Source organism: Marmota flaviventris, chromosome 6 (assembly GCF_047511675.1).
Source record: "Marmota flaviventris isolate mMarFla1 chromosome 6, mMarFla1.hap1, whole genome shotgun sequence".
Taxonomy (NCBI): Eukaryota; Metazoa; Chordata; class Mammalia; order Rodentia; family Sciuridae; genus Marmota; species Marmota flaviventris.
Window position 1 is genome coordinate 44,432,976 of NC_092503.1, and position 20,214 is coordinate 44,453,189.

Genomic DNA, 20,214 nt, shown 5'->3' on the forward strand with positions numbered 1-20,214 from the left:
AGTTCTTTCCAAGGTCTGTGCCCTCAGTGACTCAGTCATCTTGTACCTCTTAAATGCTTCTACTACCTCCTAACACTACCACATTGGGGACCAAGCTTCCAACACATGAACCCTTTGGGCATATACTTAAATCATCCAAATCCTAGTAGCCTCTCCACCTGGTCAAACTCTCTGAGCCACTGTCCCAGGCTCTGGGTAGGAATGGTAGTCTCTGCTCTTATTAGCTTTGCCTTTTCAGGACTAGAATATTCACCCTAAGAGTGAGCTGAATTGAACTTAAGTGGAACCCCTGTCCCTGTATTTTTGTATGTCACACCTAGGTCTGTGGGTTGTGATCGAGTATAGGAAGAAGGAAGGTCCCTGATCTCTTGGCCATCAGGGATTTAGCCTGTATTATCAGAGTTGAGTAGATAAAAAATGCTTATCAAACTTTTCTGGTGAGATATATTATCCCTTGTTCAGACTGAGGTGATACAGAGCCCCTCTTATTGACTACACCCATCCATTGTGAAGCTTTTATCCAGCTAAACGCTGTGGGGGGGGGGGGGGTACAGATTGTGATTTAAGTGTCATAGACTCCTGCTATTCTTATCAAGATTTTTTTGAGTAAATATGTTTGTGTGTGTGTATATGTGTGTGTGAGAGTGTGTGTGTGTGTGTGTGTGTGTGTGTGTGTGTATGTGTTTACTGTGTTCTAAAAACTGTAACTGGTTGGGTTATTAAAAATAATTTCCAGTTACGCTGGTTTTACTGGAGCATGTCTGTGGAGCTTCTTACAAGGCCATTCCAGAAGTGATGCCATGATGTGATTAGCTCCCTTTTTATTGTTCAGTTGTTCTAAGTGTAGATGTTCTAACTGGTTTACCAATAACTTCTGGTGAACGGAATAACCGTTCCACCCATTGTGTTCTTAAGGAATCTTATTAAAATGGGCCAGCAGTTCCATATCATCATGAAGGAAATGTAATATTTATACAATAAATTTCATTGACCCTCTGAGCGTTACCTTAGGATACATGCACACCACAAGTCAACATGAAGATAAGTGCTATTGTTATCCTTTGTTAATTTTTCTGCCCAAATTGCCAAACACTTAATTGAGCAATTTCAATTTTTATAACTTCCCATGACAGCTGTACTTTTTAAAGGATATTTATATATAAGTGTATATCAATTGGAAGTTCTAGTTGGGAAATGAAAAAGAAAGTGTGGGGGAGGAAGGAGATGTAAAGTATCTGGTCGGGGGAGGGGGCAGGATTGGAAAGGGTGGGTTCAGGGGAGTTCAAGTTTATAATTAAACATTATTATATAGCTGGATTTAATCCCTGACCAACAAAGTATTTGAGCACGTTATGCTGCCTTCATCAGCATATTCTTTGATATTAACAATAAATGCTGGCTGAATTGTTGAACATACAAATCTCCAAGAAGCAGGAATGAATTGGGCTTACCCTTCTGCCCCCTGGCTGCCTTCTACTGCCTTCCCTATTCCTACTAACCCAACATTTATAAGGAAATATTTCCTAAATATAATCACCTTTTAAGCAATATAAATAATATTTCTTTCTCCCTTCTTCCCTCTGAAAAGTCAAAGTTAACATTTTTTCCCTTCTATCACTGGGATTCAAGAAATTAATTAAGTGGGCTAAAATACTTAGGTGTCCTAGTTTGTAATTATCTCTGCCCCAGATTACAGAGAGTGGAAGAGCCCTTGTATACTTCTAAGAATCATAGAGTTGAAAACTTGTAGTTTTTTTATTAGAACTTTTAGTCCTTTAAGTGGTTACGTATTCACTGCATAAATACCTTTTTACACTGTCAAGTGCACATTCTACCTTTTCTTGGATAGTTACTTTATTGGATCCTCTTGCCTCAGCCTCTCAAGTAGCTGGAATTACAGGTAAGCACCATAGAGCCTGGCTTAAAACTGTTTTTAAAAGTGTGATGTCCCAAAGTAGAAATTAGAACTTTACATCAGAAGTTGGCATCCTTGGGGCTCAGTTATAGAGCGCTTGCCTAGCACATCTGAGCTACTGGGTTCAATCCTCAGCACCATATAAAAATAAATAAAATAAAGATATTGTGTCTATCTACAACTAAAAAAAAAAATGTTTAAAAAAAAGTTGGCATCTTTTGTCTGTAAAAGGCCAGATATAAATATTCTAGATTGGGATGGCCAGATAATGTCTATCACTACTACTGAACTCTGCCTTTGTAGTGTGAAAGCAACTATAGACAATACTAAACAAATTAGCATGATTGTATTCTTAAACCAACCTTTTTGTTTTCATTGACGTATTTAGTGTGTCTACATTTAGTGTGATTACTAATAAAGTACATATTTATGCCATTTTCCTCTTTTTGTTTTCTACAAATGTCTCTTCATTCTTGTGTTTCTTCAGTACTTTATTGTATAAAATACTCGTTAGTAAATAATTCCATTCCCTCCATCTTCCTTTATTATCCATACAAATTATTATCTTTTGTAAAGCAATCAACATGCTTTATAAACTTAATATTCTGTAAAATCAAATAAGAGAAGAAAAGAGTTACAAGCAAAATTATGTTTTATACTCTTTTTCATATACATAAAAGTTACCTTTAGGGGCTGAGGGCATAGCTCAGTGGTAGAGTGTATGCTTAAGCACATGCAGGGGCCTGGGTTCAGTCTCCAGCATCACAAAAACAACAACAAGAAGTTATATTTATTAGTGCTTTTTATTTCATAGATTAGAATTGATTTATTGTTTAGTGTCCTTTCATGTCTGCCTGAAAGACTCCCCATAAAATCTCTTGTAGAGTAGGTCTGTTAGCTTGTTAACACTAATTTTTTTTTTGCCTGTTTTGGTTTTATTTCCCTTTACATTAACCAAATTATATTTTTGCTCAATATTATTTCATTGTTTCATATATGTTGTGTTTAGCTGTATTTTATTTTGCATTGTTGTGCATTATATTCCATAGTATGAATGTAACACAATTTATTTATCTGTTCTACTGGTTGGTAGACTCTTCAGTTTCTAGGTTTAACTATCCAAGAAGAATTTGTGAGAATTATGTAAATGTTAAGAATTGTGAGCGTTCTTATACACATCTGTCCCTGGGTGCACACAATCATACACCTTTAGAGAATAGACCTAGCAGTAGAATTTCTGAATATATATAATCACAATGTGTTGGATATTGTCAAGAACTCTTTTTCAATGTAGTTTTGTCTGTTATTACTCCCATTAGCAGCATGTGAGAATTGATTTTTAGATATTAGCCATATCTGTGGGTATGTAATGATATCACATTATGGCTTTAATTTGAAGTACTCTCATTACTCATGAGAGTAAGCATGTTATATATTTATTGATTGTAAGGATTTTTCTTTTGTGTAATACCTTTTTAAGTCTCTTCATGGTTTTTCCATTAAGTTGTTGGTCTTTCTTCTATTGGCTTTGGTTAGGTTGTTCAGTGCTTGAGTAAAAAAAAAAAACACTCCAAAATCCAGAAGCTTATTTTTGTTTGCAAATCTGCAATTGAAGCAAGTCTCAGCTAAGACAGGTTTTCTCTCTTCCCTTGTACATCAACCAACATAGCTCAACTAGAGGCTGGAGGACCTACTTTCAAGATAGCTCACTCATAGCTGCCACCTTGGCACTGGCTATAGGTTGGTAGCTCACCCAGGGATATAGGTCCTAGGTCTCACTTTCTTTTCAGAAAGGCGTCTATCTGGGTTGCTTTTAGTTTTTTCATAACATAATTGCTTGGTCTCAAAACCTAGCGTTCCAAGAAAAAAAGGCAGAAATGCATGGCATTTTTATGATCCAGCCTTGAAAATCACAGAGCATTGCTTTAACCATATTGGTTAGGGCAGTCTCAAAGGCCTGCACTGTCAGAAGAGAGCATATGTTTAACATCTGTCACATATTTATTTGCTGTGTGTTTATTTTCTATGGTAAAAAATCTGGTCAAACCTTTTGCCCCCATTTTTTTTCCCCCTGTGGTTCTGGGGATTGAACCCAGGGCCTTGTGCATGCAAGGTAAGCACTCTCCCAACTGAGCTTTATCCCCAACTCTGCCCATTTTTTATTGGTCTTTTTTTTTTTTTTTCCTATTTACTTCTTATGGAGTTTCTTGAATTCTTTCTATACTCTGTATACATGTCATTTAATAAGACAGAATTTAAAGTTATTTTCTCTCACATTTAAATTCTTGCCTTTCACATTTTCTTAACATTGTTTTTGGAAGAACAAATATTGTTTATTTTGGTGAAAATCAAGTTATCATTTTTCTTTGTATACTGTATGATATTATGTAGATGAAATCTTTGCCTAGCTGCCACATTTTTTTTCTTTAATTATAAAGTTTGTTGTTTACAGTATATTAAAATTTGTAACAAAACAGCAGAAAATAGAGTTCCCATGAATGCCTTGTTCCTTCCATACCACTTCTCCATACATACACAACTTGAGTTTTAGAGAGAAACATTTATGAGAGTTCAGGAACCTACATTGATACACATCATTATTATTCAAGTCCATGATTTACATTAGGGTTCACTCTTGGTGTTTATGATTTGTAGGTTTTAACAAATGTATACATATTCATGTAATAATTCCTGTTCTCTATAATCAGACCCTTCTCTATAAATAGCATATATGGACCTTCTTGTCATAAGATCTCTGGAGATCTATTTGATCCTTCCAATAGTAGAGCACTCAGTCAGGGCACCTAAAAGGAGATACAGAAAATATGGGGACTTCTAGTTACAATAAAATCCTGAATATATTCCAGAACATAAGAACTTCTGGGGCCTTCTACTGCCTGATACTTGAAATAATTGTCCTAATGCCATCCATTTTTGGTAGACTACAAATAAAATCCTTGGTTCTACACCTTTCTCTTAATATAAGGGCATTTTTTCCTTTATAGGTATGAGACATGCTTTTGAAAATAAAAGCTGACAGCTTCCTTTTTTCCTTAGGTCTGACGGTAACTGCTGTAAAGGACTCAGGAGAATGGAATTTGGAGGCTGGGGCATTAGTACTTGCAGATGCAGGCCTTTGCTGTATCGATGAGTTTAACAGCCTTAAAGAACACGATAGAACCAGCATCCACGAAGCAATGGAACAACAAACCATAAGTGTTGCTAAGGCTGGGTAAGCATTTCTTTTCTTTAAAATCTATGGAAACAGATTATTTAATTCATGGTTTAGAGAAAATAGGAACCTTATTTGTTCTATCTGGATTATCAGCTATTACCATTCAAGATATACCTTTCAAGTTTTTCCTTATTAGAATACAGAGGTATGGGAGGAGGTAAAAATGAGTTATTGGGGAAAAAGCAAGTATAAATGTAGATTGATATAACCAATGGAATGGATTTATGAAAAGTTTTCAATATGGGAATCAACTCATTTTTTTCTTTTATTCAGCAAATATTGTATTCTGGGCATATCATTGTATTAGGAATTTTGAAAGATTCAAGAAGGAAAAAAGATCATAGTTTCAGCTTTCAGTAGCTTCTTATACATCTATGAAAGGTTGACCACAGCATATGGAAACCTAAATAATAAGTAATATATATTTGCATAAGATGAAGTGCCTTTTGTGACTCAGTGATGCTCAAGATTGAAGTACATGAATCTCTGTCTACATATAACCAAGGGAATGAATAATAAGCCAGGTTTAGACAGAAATCCACTCACCCAGGCCCTGAGGTGGCTACCAGAAACTTACCTGACTATAAAGGTTGGCCACCTACACAAACAAGCTTCCAGGCCTTCCACACACGCAACAGGACTAGAGCTATCTCAGCCCTAACGTTGCTATTAAGGGTGCAAATAGAGCTGCCAGCAGTGTTTTCAAATAGTAGTGGGTACTTAGAAGCCAGACAGATGCTGGTATATATAGATTCTATGAGATCTATTTATATACCTTAGTGAAAAAGTAATGGGAATTGAGGGAAGAAGGAAAAGAGAACAGAATATAGCCCATAGGAAAAGCATACCAGAAAGAACTAGGCAGAACCATTATCAGATCTATTCATTTGTTCATTCACTCCATGTTTCTTAAGAACCTGCCATATGCCAAGAACCATGCCAAACACTAAGAAGTGCAACAATGCACTGAAAATTGTCCTTGAGATATTACTATTTGATTGGAAAAGACAGACAAAAATAATGAAAAAGTGGTAAGTTCATAATAAAAGTGTCACAAGAAAGCATAATTATGACTTCTAAACTTTTTAGAAAGGGGAAATTAGACATATAGTTTTTAAGTGTCTTCCAAGAATGAATTTCTATGCCTCCATTTAATTGATATCTTTGGCGATTAGTAGATTTTATGTTTTATTTTCATGTGCCTTTTCCAGAGATAATCTGGGATATTTTGCAAGATTTCTAAATAATTAATCCTTTTATCAGGAAAATTTTAAGACAAATTCTATGAATCTGTTTAAGAAAAGGAGAAAATTAGTGCCATATATAACAGACTACAGAATAAATATTTGGAAGCAGAAATATTTTATTAACCACCTTTACTATCTGACTCCTTGCAAAATGTGAATTAGTATGAACTTTTTGTGGTATCTAAAATATGTTGTGAGTTTCACAGTCAGCTTTCTCTAGCTGAACAATTTTCATGATACCAAGAGGCTAGACATCTTTTGATAACTATTTTATGCATTGGAACAATGCTTTTCACTGACTATGGCAATAACCAGTTTTATTGTTTTTGCAGTCCATCACAGAGCCTGTTTTTTTGTTGTTGTTGTTTTGTTTTTGTTGTTGTGGTTATTGTTTTTTGAGATGGGAATTTCCACTAAATTGCCCAAGCTGGCCTCAAACTCTGGATCCTCTTGCCTTAGCCTCCTGAATAGCTGGGATTACAGGTGTGCACCACTCCACTCCTCTCCGAGCCATGCTTTTATAAAACACATAATAAAAATGGATTACTATAACAGTGAAAAGGCAAAGATCTACAAAATATAAGCCTAAAAAATCCTTATAAGAGAAATATAGATAGCCTACAAAAATCTCAACTCTGAAAATTTATCAGAGCACTGAGGTCATAAACACAAGGAATCTTAATTTCAAAGTATAACAAGCCCTCTAGGGAAAGTTGAAGCACACAAACTGTTTTACCATTGACAGAGCATGAAGGAAAAGGTGGCTGCCACAGAAATAAGACGTAACTAAAAATTTCATAATTCCCAAAAGTCCAAGTGTGGGTTAGCATACCAGTTGAGAATAACTGGGAGCTCTAAACACAATGAGAATTCTTTTTCACTTGCAAGCTCTTTTCCAGTGGTCTGTACCAGATATGAGAAAAATTGAGCAGGGAAGAAAAACAGAGAGCTTCTCTTTTCTTCTCATCAGTAATGTTAGCAAAAGGAGGTGACTGCTTCTGGGTGATAGGCCTGAGACCCTGGGCTGCTTCATGGATACCTCTTATATGAAGCAATAGCTATAAATTACTGGGGGAAAGACAGTAAGCCTTTGCATTTACAGGACCTCTGTGGAAAGGGAAGAACCAAAAAACCCGTCTGATTCTGGATGAGTCCTTCTCTTCACCAGGAGACAGGCAAATACACACTGATTCTCGAAGAATAGAGGCAAAAATTCTCTTGAGTCTAAGATGTTGAACCAATACAAATATAGTACAGAGCAGTAGTCTGCTACCATTGGAAGAAGGACAGAAAAATCCCTCTGCCCAAGAACCACCATACTTTCATGGCAGAGTCCAACAGTCATAGGTGGGAGGAAGAGAAAGCCTTATCCATCTGTATTCAATCCTATTCAAGAAGAGGCACATAGACCTTGCCTAAGACAAAGGAAACTAAGATCCACCCTGGCCCCAAAATGAGCGTACATTGAATAACAAGCAACAGCAGTGTGGCACTGGGGAAGATACAGGAGTATACAGAGAGACCCCCTCTATAATATAGGTGTACAATGGTTGCTGTGGAGTAGTGACACTGAGGATAATCTTCCAGCACTGCACTGTAATAACCCCCCACTCAGTGAAAGGTAAAGGCACTTCGATACTGAAAGGATTAAAAGTCTGTGGTACATAAGGTAACAATAATATCACCAATGTCCAGTTTAACTGTGATGGCCTGATAGACACTGATGGCCTTTTAGAAGGAACCAGTCCTTTTCTGGTATAAACAACTGTTTTATCTCATTCTTTGCTGTGCTTCCACTCACTGTGCCTGGTACATGGTCAGAAATTACAAGGCAAACACAGAAGAAAAGAAAAATGGTGGGAGGAAAGAAGGAAGGAAAAAGGAAAAGAACATTTTGTTTTCAAAAGATAAAGTAATCAACAGAACCAGATTTAGTGATGAGACAGAAGTTGCAATTATAAGATACAAACTTTAAAATAACTATATATGTTGTTGAAGTATCTAGTGAGAAAGAAAAACAGCATGAATGAAGAGGGGCAAGATATAGGTAGAAATAGAAGCTTTAAATAAGTATCAACTGGAAAAGCCAAATAGTATACAATATTAGGAATTAAAAATGCCTTAGACTTCTGAGCAAACTAGATTATGCTGAAGAATGATTCAGTTAACTTATAGGTCTATAGTAATTACCTGAAACTAAACACAAAAAGACAGAAGAATAAAAAATACATACAGTGGTATGGCATGATGCCAAATTTTGTGACAAATAGTTTACTAGAATCACAGAGGAAAAGGAGGCAGAAGGAATATTTAAAGAAGCCATGGTAATTAATTATACAAAAATTATTGATGAATATCAAATTACAGATTCAAAGGACTCAGGGGACTTCAAGCAGAAAAATACTACACAGGCACACACACACTCATACTATATATCCGGACACATTATAATCATGCTGCTGAAATCCAAAGATAAACTCTTTAAAAGGCCAGAAGAAAAATAAAAACTTTTTACCGCAGTCTGGCTGGGCACAAAATCACGAGCCACTCTCTTAGCAACTTTTCATAAGGAAAAACAGAGATGAGAATTGAGAAGAAAATTTGTCAACCTAGGAAACAGCATTCAAAATTTACGGCAAAATATTTGTTTAGACAAGCAGATCTAGAGTAAGAAATTTTTATTTAAAGGAAGTTCTCCAGACAGAAGAATATGATTCCCAGTGAAAATCTGGTTCTACACAAATGAAGAGCATTAGAAATGGTAGGTCATAAGAGAAAATAAAAAAATAATCAACAGAACCAGATTTAGTGATCACTTACTAAGGTAATTATCTATAGCAAAAAAAAAAAAATGACAGTAGTAGCCTAAAGAACAGAAGGAGGAGACGGAAGTTTGCTGTTACAAAGTTTTTACGTTATCCATAAAGTGGTCCAATAATGTTTAAAGGTAGACTAATAACATAACGATGTAAACTCTAGAAAAAACATGAAAACAGAGGAGTCATAATAATAGCCAGTTATGGAGATAAAATGGAATCATAAAAAATAATCAGAAAGGGAACAAATAATAAATGGGACAAATAAAATACAATTAGCAAAATAACAGATTAATACAAAAAGAGTGTGTGGTACTGAGAGTTGAATCTAAGGCCTTTTGTATGTTAAGTATGTGCTCTGCCACTGAGCTACATACATGCTTACCTCCAACTGTATGAATAATTATACTAATAATAAATCGTGTAAAACAATTAAAATTCAGGGACTGTCAGGTTGAATAAAAAAGCAAGCTCTGACTATGCGATGCTCTAAAGAAACAGACTTTAAATGCAGACACATCAGTAAGTTAAAAAAAAATGTAAAAAATACATTTATATAATAGAAACAAAAAAACCTGACCAGAAAATTACAGGAAAATAAAACTTCAAACCAATATCATCCATGAATATAGACACAAAAATTATTCCCAATACTTTAGTAAATTAAATTCAACACTAGATAAAGGATTAACTTTATAGCCAAGTAGGTCTTACCCCAGAATGCAAGATTGGTGTAATGTGAAAATCAGTCAGTATAATACACAATATTAGCAGAATAAAAAAGAAAAAACTGTATCCCAAAATAGAAAGGGAAATTGTTTTTGACAAAATTAACTACTTATGATAAAATTTTCAGCAAAGTTCCTTTGTCTTTTAAATGGAAAAACCTACGAAAAAAAATCACAGACTTAGTGGTAAAAGACCGAATGTTTCCCACTTAAGAGTAGGAGTAAGAATGTCTACTCAAAACTATTTTTGGTCAGTATTGTGCTAGAAGTCCAGTTAGTTTAGTAAGAAAAAGAAAGAAAACACATTCAGATTAGAAAAGAAGAAGTTAAAACTGTCTTTATTTTGTATGACATGAACACCTATATAGAAAATTTTCAAGAATCTATGAAAATCTACTAGAAATAATAAACGAATCTAAAAATATCAATAGAGTACAAAACCAATGTGTAAAAATTAATTATCACTATCTGATAGCAGTGAACAATTAGAAGTCAAAATAAAATATACATTTATAAGAGCATCCCCAAACAGGAATTCTTTAGGATTAAATCTAACAAAATATGTTCTAGATTTATACTCTAAACACTGCAGAATACTGGAGAAAGATACTAATTCCATTGATCAGAAGACTTGTTATTGTTAAGATTTAAGCTCTTCCCAAAGCAATGTGACTCAATGCAATTGCAGTCAAAATACCAATTTTTCATTTTTGGTAGAAATTAATAAACTGACTGTTGGGCATGGTAACGCACACTTGCAATCCCAGAGTCTAGAGAGGCTGGGGATCCCAAGTTCAAAGTCAGTCTCAGTAACTTAAGGAGGCACTAAGGAACTCAGTGAGTCCCTCTCTCCAAATAAAATACAAAAAAAAAAGGTCTGGGGATTGTGGCTTAGTGGTTAAGTGCCCATTCCTGGTACCCAAAAAAAAAAAAAAAAGAAGAAGAAGAAGAAAGAAAACAATTAATAAACTGATTTTAAATTTACATGGAAAATCACAGCAACAAGAACAGCCAAAACAAGTTTGAAGGAGGACAAATTTGGAGGACTTTATTACTGTATCAAATAGTGTAGTGTTCAGATAAGGATAGACACAGATCAGTGGAAGAGAATGCAGGTCTAGAAATAATAGACCCACAGATACAAAGTCAATTGATTTTTCAGGAAAATGCCAAGATAATTCAGTAGAGAAAGGATAGCCACTTAAAAAAAATGGTGCTAGAACACTTACATAATCCATCAACTGATAAATGAATGAGTGGATTTTAATAAATATATACTAGGAATTTAAAGGAATAAACTGTTGGTGCATACATCAACATGGTGAATATTTAAAAGTATTATGCAAAGTGAAAGACACCAAGCATTAAAAGCTACAGCGCTTCCATTTATATGAAATTCCAGAAAAGATTAAATGAAGGAGGGAAGTCAGATCAGTGGTTGCTAGAGGTTGAGGGTTGTGGGAGGCGAATGACTACAGAGGGGCTCCTTTAAAAAGGTGGATTTTTGTGTTACATAAATTATATATATACCATAACTCTAAAAATATATAAACTCAAATCTTTATTTTTACATTCACCAGACTTGAAATCACTCTGTCAAATGCTGTTGAAGTTTCTGAACACTTAACTCTCCCTGTGCTCGTCCTGTCATCCTGTGTCACCCTGGCTGGTGGCGAACAGGACAAGTATACAGCTTGAGCTTTTGTACCCTGTTGGTAGACCAGCATAGAAAGACACCACATAAGAATAGATTGGAAGGGCATGGAAAGAAATAACAGTGCTAGGGGAGATGTACATTCATCGTCAGTAAAATCCTTTTTTAGTTGGAGTGACATCTTCTAGAGGAAGTAATTTTAAGAATAACTTTCAGATTGGATTTCTTTTGTCTGCTGAAAAGGAGAGGACTCACAGCTTGGAGGCAAGAGATTTGAACTTTAATTATCTTGCTACTTGTACTTATAGTCAAATTTTCATTGTTTCTTCCTTAAACCATCTGTCAAATGTATTTTATATATATATATATATATATATATATATATATATATATATATATATATATATATATATCAGAGTTTGCCTGAAAAGCACTTTGAGTACTTTGATTTAATGAATTTTTATCTTGGCTTCCTTTTTAGACCACCACACTGTGGTAGACATTGTTGTTATGGTTACTTTGCTAAACATTTGTATTATTATGGTTTTAAGATAAAAACCTGCAAACGTTTGTTTTGTCTTGGCTGCTATCTGAAGTGTAATAACTCTTTGAACTAAGACATGGATTACAACCAATATTTTAGGCTTCCAATTTCTTTACCTTTACATAGCAATTTTTACTTTGCAGAGCATTTTAGCATATTTATTTCATTTAAAGATCACTATAGTGCATTCAAGGAATTACAGGACTTTGTTCTCTAGTTATTGTTATTAAATAGGTCTTTATTGAGTGTCAGGTATAGATATTGGTGACATTTGGTTTTGTTCCTCTCCTCACTAAACTATTTTGGAATTTATAAAGACATTTATACCATATTATTCTTATCATAAGCAAAGAGTAAATTTCTAAACATTGCATACTGTATAATTATATAATACTTTCAGTGGCTTGTATGTTTTATTTCCCCAGCTTGATTTTTCTTTCTTTTTCTTTTTCTTTGTCATTTCTCCATGTTGGAAAGATTTCTTTTTCTTGATCAATTTAGTGAAGATAGTTTTTAATTACCTTGTAATAACAAACCTGGGTTTCTGTGGTCTCTTCTGAAATTACTCAACTCATTTCTAGCCTACTCCCAGGAATAGTAGGACTACCATGTGCTGACAAGCATCTGGTTGTATTTGATTTTCAACATGATGTTTCTAACATATGCTGGCCTGTTGAAAATTTCAACCAGACTTAACATTTCTTATACATCAAAAATTTTAAATTTTATTTAGAATCAGAGCAGTCATATAACCTGTATTTGAATCTCTCCTACCTAGGGTTACTAGGCTCTAAGCTTTCCATACAGAAATAAGAATTCACAAGAAGTGAAAATGTTTTCCATTTCAAATTTTTCTTTTCTTCTTTGTGACTTTACAGAATTGCTTAAAACTGGTACTGTCATCTCTCATAAACAACAAGTGCCCAACAATAACAATAGCAGTGAATATCCCTTATTTAAAGTAGAGCATAATTAAATTGTTAATATTTTTATGGAGAAGTCGTTGTGGTCCTAGTGGAAAGAGCAAACACTTCTGTGCCCTGAGACCTAGCCTCAGTTCCAGCTGTTCCCTCACTGCCGCTGCAGCATCAGAGGTTCAGTCATCTTCAAACCTACTTTCCCACAGTATGATTCACTATTTCGTGTGTTTGTTGGGTCTTTTAGACTCATTCACTTCTCTTTAATATTTGAGTTCTCCTTTCTTCCATCATTTCAACTTCTTCAAAAGAGGCCCAGTTAGATACTGTCATCTCTACTAAAAGATTTATTCAAGAACAGCTCCTTGGCCTCTGGCCACTTTATGGATTGACTGTTCTTGGGTCAGCTGCCAGTCCATTCAGTTCCTCTGTGGCAGTTTACACAAAAGGAATCAAGGGTTATGTGCTTAGTGAACACTCCAATGTTTGGCCTATCCAGACTGTAATGAGGACAAAAAAATCACTTCAGGAGTATATCACAGAGCAGGTCAGAAGAAAAGGTAGGTTCCTCAGTGCTGCAAAACAATAGTTTAGGCAGGCAGAATAATATCCTAGCAAATCAATCTTTATAGGAGGTGATTCTTATGAAAAAAGTTTTGAGCTCACTGGGTTTCAAAGAAATAGACAGAAGGAATGGGAGGGTTTTAAAGATAGTACTTAATCACAGGTACTAGTGAGCTGTAGACTCTTGGTCTCACTCCACAGTATTTTTTTTTTAGTACAATTTTTTTTTAAGTTGTCAATTGACCTTTATTTTATATATTTATATGTGGTGCTAAGACTCAAACCCAATGCCTCATACATGCTAGACAAGTGTTCTACCACTGAGCCACAACCCCAGCCCTCTCTATAGTAGTTTTTATAATTTCTCTCCAGATTAAAGCTTCAACCAACTAAGTAATACTGTTTCCTCTATATAAGTTGCCTTTTAACTTTTTTATTTTTTAACTTTTATTTTGACAATATCACAGAAAAATGCAAGAATAATACATTGTTTTGCTTTCAGTTCAGCAGTAAAGTGTGCCCTGAATCACCAGTGTTTTATCTATCATCTGTTTGGCAATATGAATCCAAGAGAACTCTCTTTAAATTCCATTTTAGTTTATGTTCGTTTTTCATACCACTTACTCTATGTCAGTCTCCAGTTTAAGAAAAAGTTGGTTCTATCTCTAACAGTAGCTCATGTAATGTTTTAGGCTAATAGCTTTCGGAATCTCAAGTTTTACCACTTAGAGGCCTGTTAATCTTTCTAATGCAAAGTATGCAGTAAATTGCCAAGTGCAAAACTCGAGAAAATGTCTCTAGAGACCTGCAGCATAACATGGTGTTAATTAGTAATACATGGGGTTAAGTGTGAAGACAGGAACACTTAATCATTAATTCTAACAAAATAAAATAAAAGATAGTACTCCAAATTTTACCCTTAGGAAAAACCTTAAAAACCTAACCTTCTCCTCAAACTCTATTTCAAACACTTTACTCATTTTGGCCCAAAGCTTGTAAACCCCAGGATAGGAGTCATTCAACAGGCTACCACCATCAGTATACTTTGGGTCCTGTCTCTCAGACTCTTTAGGTTTTCCTTTGAGACACATGGTATCTTCCTTGCATCATCAAATTGTAAAATGTCTTTTTTTTGCTTTCTCTCTCCTTTTTTCTCTCCTATATCTCAGGTGACTAAAGGTAAAGGTATTGATTTATGAAATGGTTTTGGTTTGAATTACAATCTCCCTTAAGGATATTAGTGTGAACCACTGAATCAGGGTACCACCTGGCCTCCAAGACTACAGAAATTTCTCATTTTTTTTTCAATGTGTCACTTTATATGTACTGCAGACTATTAGAAAGTTCTTTTTTATAAAAAGAAACAGTATACTTATTTTGTTCCATTTAATTGTGCTAACTTCACAAATTGCTTTTAGAGTTGAGGTTAAACTTTATACATTGTTTCACATGGTGGGCATACAACTTCAGGGGCCATCATAGTGTATACACTTACCATTCAAATGCTTATGTGACTGGGAGGGAACCTACTGTGATTTCTGTACTATAAAACTTATAATTAGAATAAAAAAGTGGTAAAATGCTCAGGATGCCCAGAGTCTACCAAAATGTAAATCACAGTGTCAATAACCAAAATGTAGGTCTTATTGAGTCAATGCATGTTTGAGAAGACCACTAATGTTGTTTTTCTTTGTTTATGTTACTTAAATCTGCAAATATTTTTAAAGTTTGAGAGTTCGCTTACATTTTCCCTAGCTGCTTAATGAAATAGAACAGGAAACCAAAATGCAAATGGTGTAATGTGAACTTTAAAAAAGGGATGACAGTACTTGAGTTTAGGTGAATTCTTTTTAAACTGTGCAAATGAGCATCTATGCTTGGGAGAATGGCAGCACAGTGCCATACAATGGTGCGTGGTCCTTTGAAAGAACTTTATGTGTTGATGACCTTCAAGGCCTGGAATACCAAACTAAATAAATGATTTGGGAAAAATCAGGGTTCTTCTCAAACTTAACTATAGATAATGCCTCATCAAGGGCAGAGTATCACTGGATTCTTCAATAATAGAGGATATTCTAGCTGTTTGCTAAGGACAACTTAACATTATAATTAGATATTTGGTGCTATTAAATTATACTCACATGCCCAGGTAGGAAGAACAATCTGAACATTAAACAGCAATGTAGCAATGTATAGTTTTGCTCAAAACTCATGTCTTGAGCACTCATCAGTGTAGTGCTGTTTGCCAGCTTCTGGCCCACAAAAATGCAAGGACAAGGCCTTTGTTCTTGATGTGCTTACAAGACAGACAAGTAAACATTTATTGTATACTGTCAGTCTAACAGCCCTCTAAGAGCTATGGCACAAACTTGAACTTGATTACTCCATTGCTGATCAGTGTTCTGGCCCACAACTAGACTACTGAGTCAGAGTCTCTGAGATGGACCTTGGAATCTGTTAGGTCTCATTGGACAGCCTGGCAGAGGGACCACTGCTCCAGACTGATTGCTGTGCACCCAGATACTCTGCCTCTACCTCCCAAGATCTTGGAAGCTGTGTCTTTGTAGACTACTCTCCTGTTGAGAGGAGGGAGTTAGTCATTCTACATAATCCCCCTGAGAGGACTGAATGGGACTATAGAATAGGTTGAGAAGTGTTCCTTGGAAGCATCCAGATGTGCCACCAAGATATGAAAATATAATCTAAAATCATGTACTTTGAGAGTTTGTGTTCTTCTAGATGACTACATAATTGGAACTCTTGCCCCATTTCCTCTTTCCTATTCCCATTGCTTATGAGTTGTCTTACTACTCATTGAGCTAATATAGGTGTGAAAGGTAATTTTCAACTTAAAGACCTTGTTAAAAGGTGGGAAAGAATGTGCGTACCTAGTATTTAAGATTGCCAAATATATATATATATATATATATATATATATATATATATATATATATATATATAATGCATTGAGAATAGGTTTTGTTTTTTGTTTTTTTGTGCTAAATGGTTTCGCTTTTTTAAAACTGAGGTTGAATTAATGTAGACATGTGAGGCAGTCTAGAAATTGATATTTGAAAGTTGCATCTCAGACTGTTTTCTATCCAAATTCTTTTGGTAAGGAGACCACTCAACTGTTACTGGGTTTGCCATAGCCAAAGGATCTGGAGCATGCTAGAGGTTTTACTGTATATTAGTCATAGTAGATTAACTGCCATAGCAAATAGTAGCTTAACACTGTATATTTCTTGTATATGTATGTATGTGACACTAATCCCATTAAGGGGACTCTGCCCTCATAAACTCTTCTAAACCTATTTCCCGCAGGTCCCATTGCCCAATACCATCACATTGGGTGTTAGAGCTTCAAGATATGAATTTGGTGGGGGGCACAAACATTCAGTTCATAACAGCCTCTATTCCTTTTGACATGGGGGAGTAAAAGTGCAAAACAAAATTTGACATTTTAATTATATTAAGTGTACTATTCATTAGTGTTAAGTATAGTCACATCATTGTGCAAACCAGTCTTTCATCTTAAAAACAGAAACTCATTACTCATTAAATAACTCCCCATTTCTCCTCCTCCCAACCCTTGTCAACCACTTTTTCCTATGAACTTGATTTCTTTTTCCTATGAACTTGATTACTCCAGATAACTCATAAGTAGAATCACACAGTATTTGTTTGTGACTGGCTCCTGAGGTTCATCTATGTTGTAGCATGTGTTCTAATTTCCTTTTTTTTAAGTCTGAATAATTTTCCATTGTATGTGTAGAACTCATTTTCTTTATCTGTGTACACTTGAGCTGTTGTACCTTTTGGCTCTTGTGTATCATGCTACCAAAGACATGGGTGTGGCCTCTGTTACAAGTAAACGTGGAGATTGCTCAATAAGAGTCATAAAGGGAGTCATGGAGATCATCCCCCAAAAAAGGGCATTTTCTGGAAGTATTGTACTGGTAAAAATAATATATATTATCTAAGTTTATAATGTTAAGAAAATTACTACTGTGTTTATAGGAAAGTTTAAACGTGGATTTAATGACTGGAAAGCTAGCTTTTTCTAGAAACCAGTGTTTTCATTCCTTGAAGTTAATGAAGAAAAAAATGTGTATCAGCATTGTTTTATGACTGTTTAAGTCTATGAAAATATAGTAACTGAATTTTAGGATTACTGAACTAAGATTTACTTTTATTTATCATTTAATTAATACAAATATATTGAGCATTTAATGTGTAAGGATAATAGCAATAAGTCAGTCCCTCAAGGAGTAACAAATTTAGTAGGAACAAATAAGGCAAATAAATAGATACCTAAAAACATCAGGTAGAATCTTGAGATCACGGGAGTTGTACATCTAAAATGTTACAGCCCATAGGGGAGGAGATCTGGAAAAGAAAAAACATTGATTTTTGAAACTTAGCAGATATAGGTTTGAATCTCAGAAAAACTGTCTCATTGTAATCTTGGGGAAGTTAATATCTAATCTTCTAGCTTCCTTATTAAGTTTGTGATAATAGCACTCACTTTCAGGTTTCTGTGAAGATGTATAAATCTAACAGTGGTTGGTATTACAAATGTGGTAATCATTTTTATTAATATAATTGAAGAAGGTTACGTTCACATTGGATTAGAAAAATGAGTTACCTTATAGTAATTCATGAGTTCATTTATTCAGTGGTCTTTGTGAGCCACCAGTATGCACAAAGTATTTTGGATTAGAGAGAGAGAGAGAGAGAACATAACCTGTGTGTTGAGAACATACCTGTTTGTTTTCTAAAGCCCTTTTCAGTTTTTTTTTTTGTTTTGTTTATTAAGTGTTTTATTATTGCATACAGTTGTTAATTTCACACTGTGACTAACTTATAAATGAAATAGTAATGTTTACATAGAAAATAACCTAGTCAATATAGACTTCCATACTATTCATGGTTTTAAGTATTAACTGGGGAACTTAGAACATATTCCCCATGGATGCATAATAAGCATACACAGAAATAAACTCAAAAATTTTTATAAAAAACCTAAACATAAAACCTAAAATAATAAAGAAGAAAGCACAGGAGTTCAAATTTGGTGACAAGATTTTAGATACCATACTAAAATCATAATCTATGAAGAAAAATTGGCATGTTGTACTTGATTAAAATTTAAAATCTTCCACTTTGTCATCATTATTTTTCTACTTTCAGGTTGTATTTTAGTCAGCTTCCTCTGTCATGACGAAATATCTGAGAAAATGACTTAAAGGAGAAAAAATTATTTTGGCTGAAGATTTCAGAAGATCTAGTGCATGTTTAGCTGAAAATATTGTTATTGGACTGTGGGAGGGCAGAACATCAGGGTGAAGAAAGCATGGTAGAGCAGAACTACTCACTTAATGTCAGATGGAAAACAGAGAGAGATAGGACAAGAGGTTGGGCACAAAATATGATTTCAAAGGTACATCCCTAGTGACCCGCCTCTTCCACTAAGTCCTACCACCCCAAGTTTCCACCACCTCCCCAAAGCACCACCATCTGGGGACCATATCTTTAACATGTAAACTTTTGGGAGCCATTTTACATCCAAATTATAACAGAGTATAAAATCTGTATTGATCTGTCCTTAAGTTAACCAGTTCTTTCTTCTACCAGTTAACATAAACTATCGAGCTCTCTCTTTTGTGTATTTTTTTTCAGTTTCTGTACTTTTAATTTTCTAAAGAATAAATTCTTATATCTTACTGATAGTACTTAAGTGTTGCAACATTGTCATCAGGTTTTGATTTTTTTTTCTTTTTTTTATTTCTTAGCATGGCTTTCTTTAGTTCTTACTACATAATAGTAATGGATATTTTGAAGTTTTTGTTAAATCTGACATCTTCTCACTCTCACGGGGAGTTCTTTTCAGTTTTTAACAGAAATGATAACAGGTCTGTAACCACTAGGTTTATTAATTGCCTTCCCCTCTTTCACCTGCCTAGAGACTTCCTGGCATTGTCTGAATCCTCCTTCTTTGCTATAGAGATTTTCCTGACTTCTTATTCCACATTGTCACCTCTTTTATCTACTCCCCTGTTTTTCCTCGTTTTCATTTCTTCACCTCAGGAAGCCTTTTCTCATTGCATACAACTCTTACTTGGTCCACTTCATGAAGCTTAATTTCATTTTTTTTCTGGTTACCTCAGGAATAATTTACCACCTTCGTTCTGTCTTTGCATCTCACATTGGATTGTATCCCTCATAGATATTCTGGTGTGTCCTTAGAAGTTTCTGTCTCCTGATACTATAGTCAGAATCCCTTGCACACCTACTATCTGCCAGGTGCTCTCTTGGGCCTCCTCATCCTCCAGCAGTTCTATTGTAAAATAATTGGAGTCAGGAACTAGCTGAACATCTTTTTGAATTCTCAGTATATCCTTTGCACATAGAAAATAGCCTATAAATATTAGTTGATCAGACAGAGGAAGAATGATTAATTGTACATAGTATTAAAAATATTTTTCATTATTTCATATGCAAGTATATTTTTGTTTCATTGCCAATATTGCAAAAATACTCCTTTTATGGTAAATACAAAGTCTTACCTGATTTTATGTTAAATGTGCTTTT

At 34.7% G+C, this 20,214-nt stretch overlaps 1 protein-coding gene across 2 annotated transcripts in view; it reads left to right on the plus strand.

Annotated features, from left to right (window-relative positions):
* Mcm9 (minichromosome maintenance 9 homologous recombination repair factor) overlaps nucleotides 1–20,214 on the plus strand; it is a 77,866-nt gene that overhangs the window by 46,460 nt on the left and 11,192 nt on the right. For both annotated transcript variants that reach the window (XR_011707706.1, XM_027953022.2), the window contains exon 8: nucleotides 4,973–5,147. Coding sequence is in view for 1 of the 2 variants with exons in the window: in XM_027953022.2 (XP_027808823.2) it covers nucleotides 4,973–5,147 (175 nt within the window). In the remaining variant the exon portion in view is untranslated. The remainder of the gene's footprint in view (nucleotides 1–4,972; nucleotides 5,148–20,214) is intronic.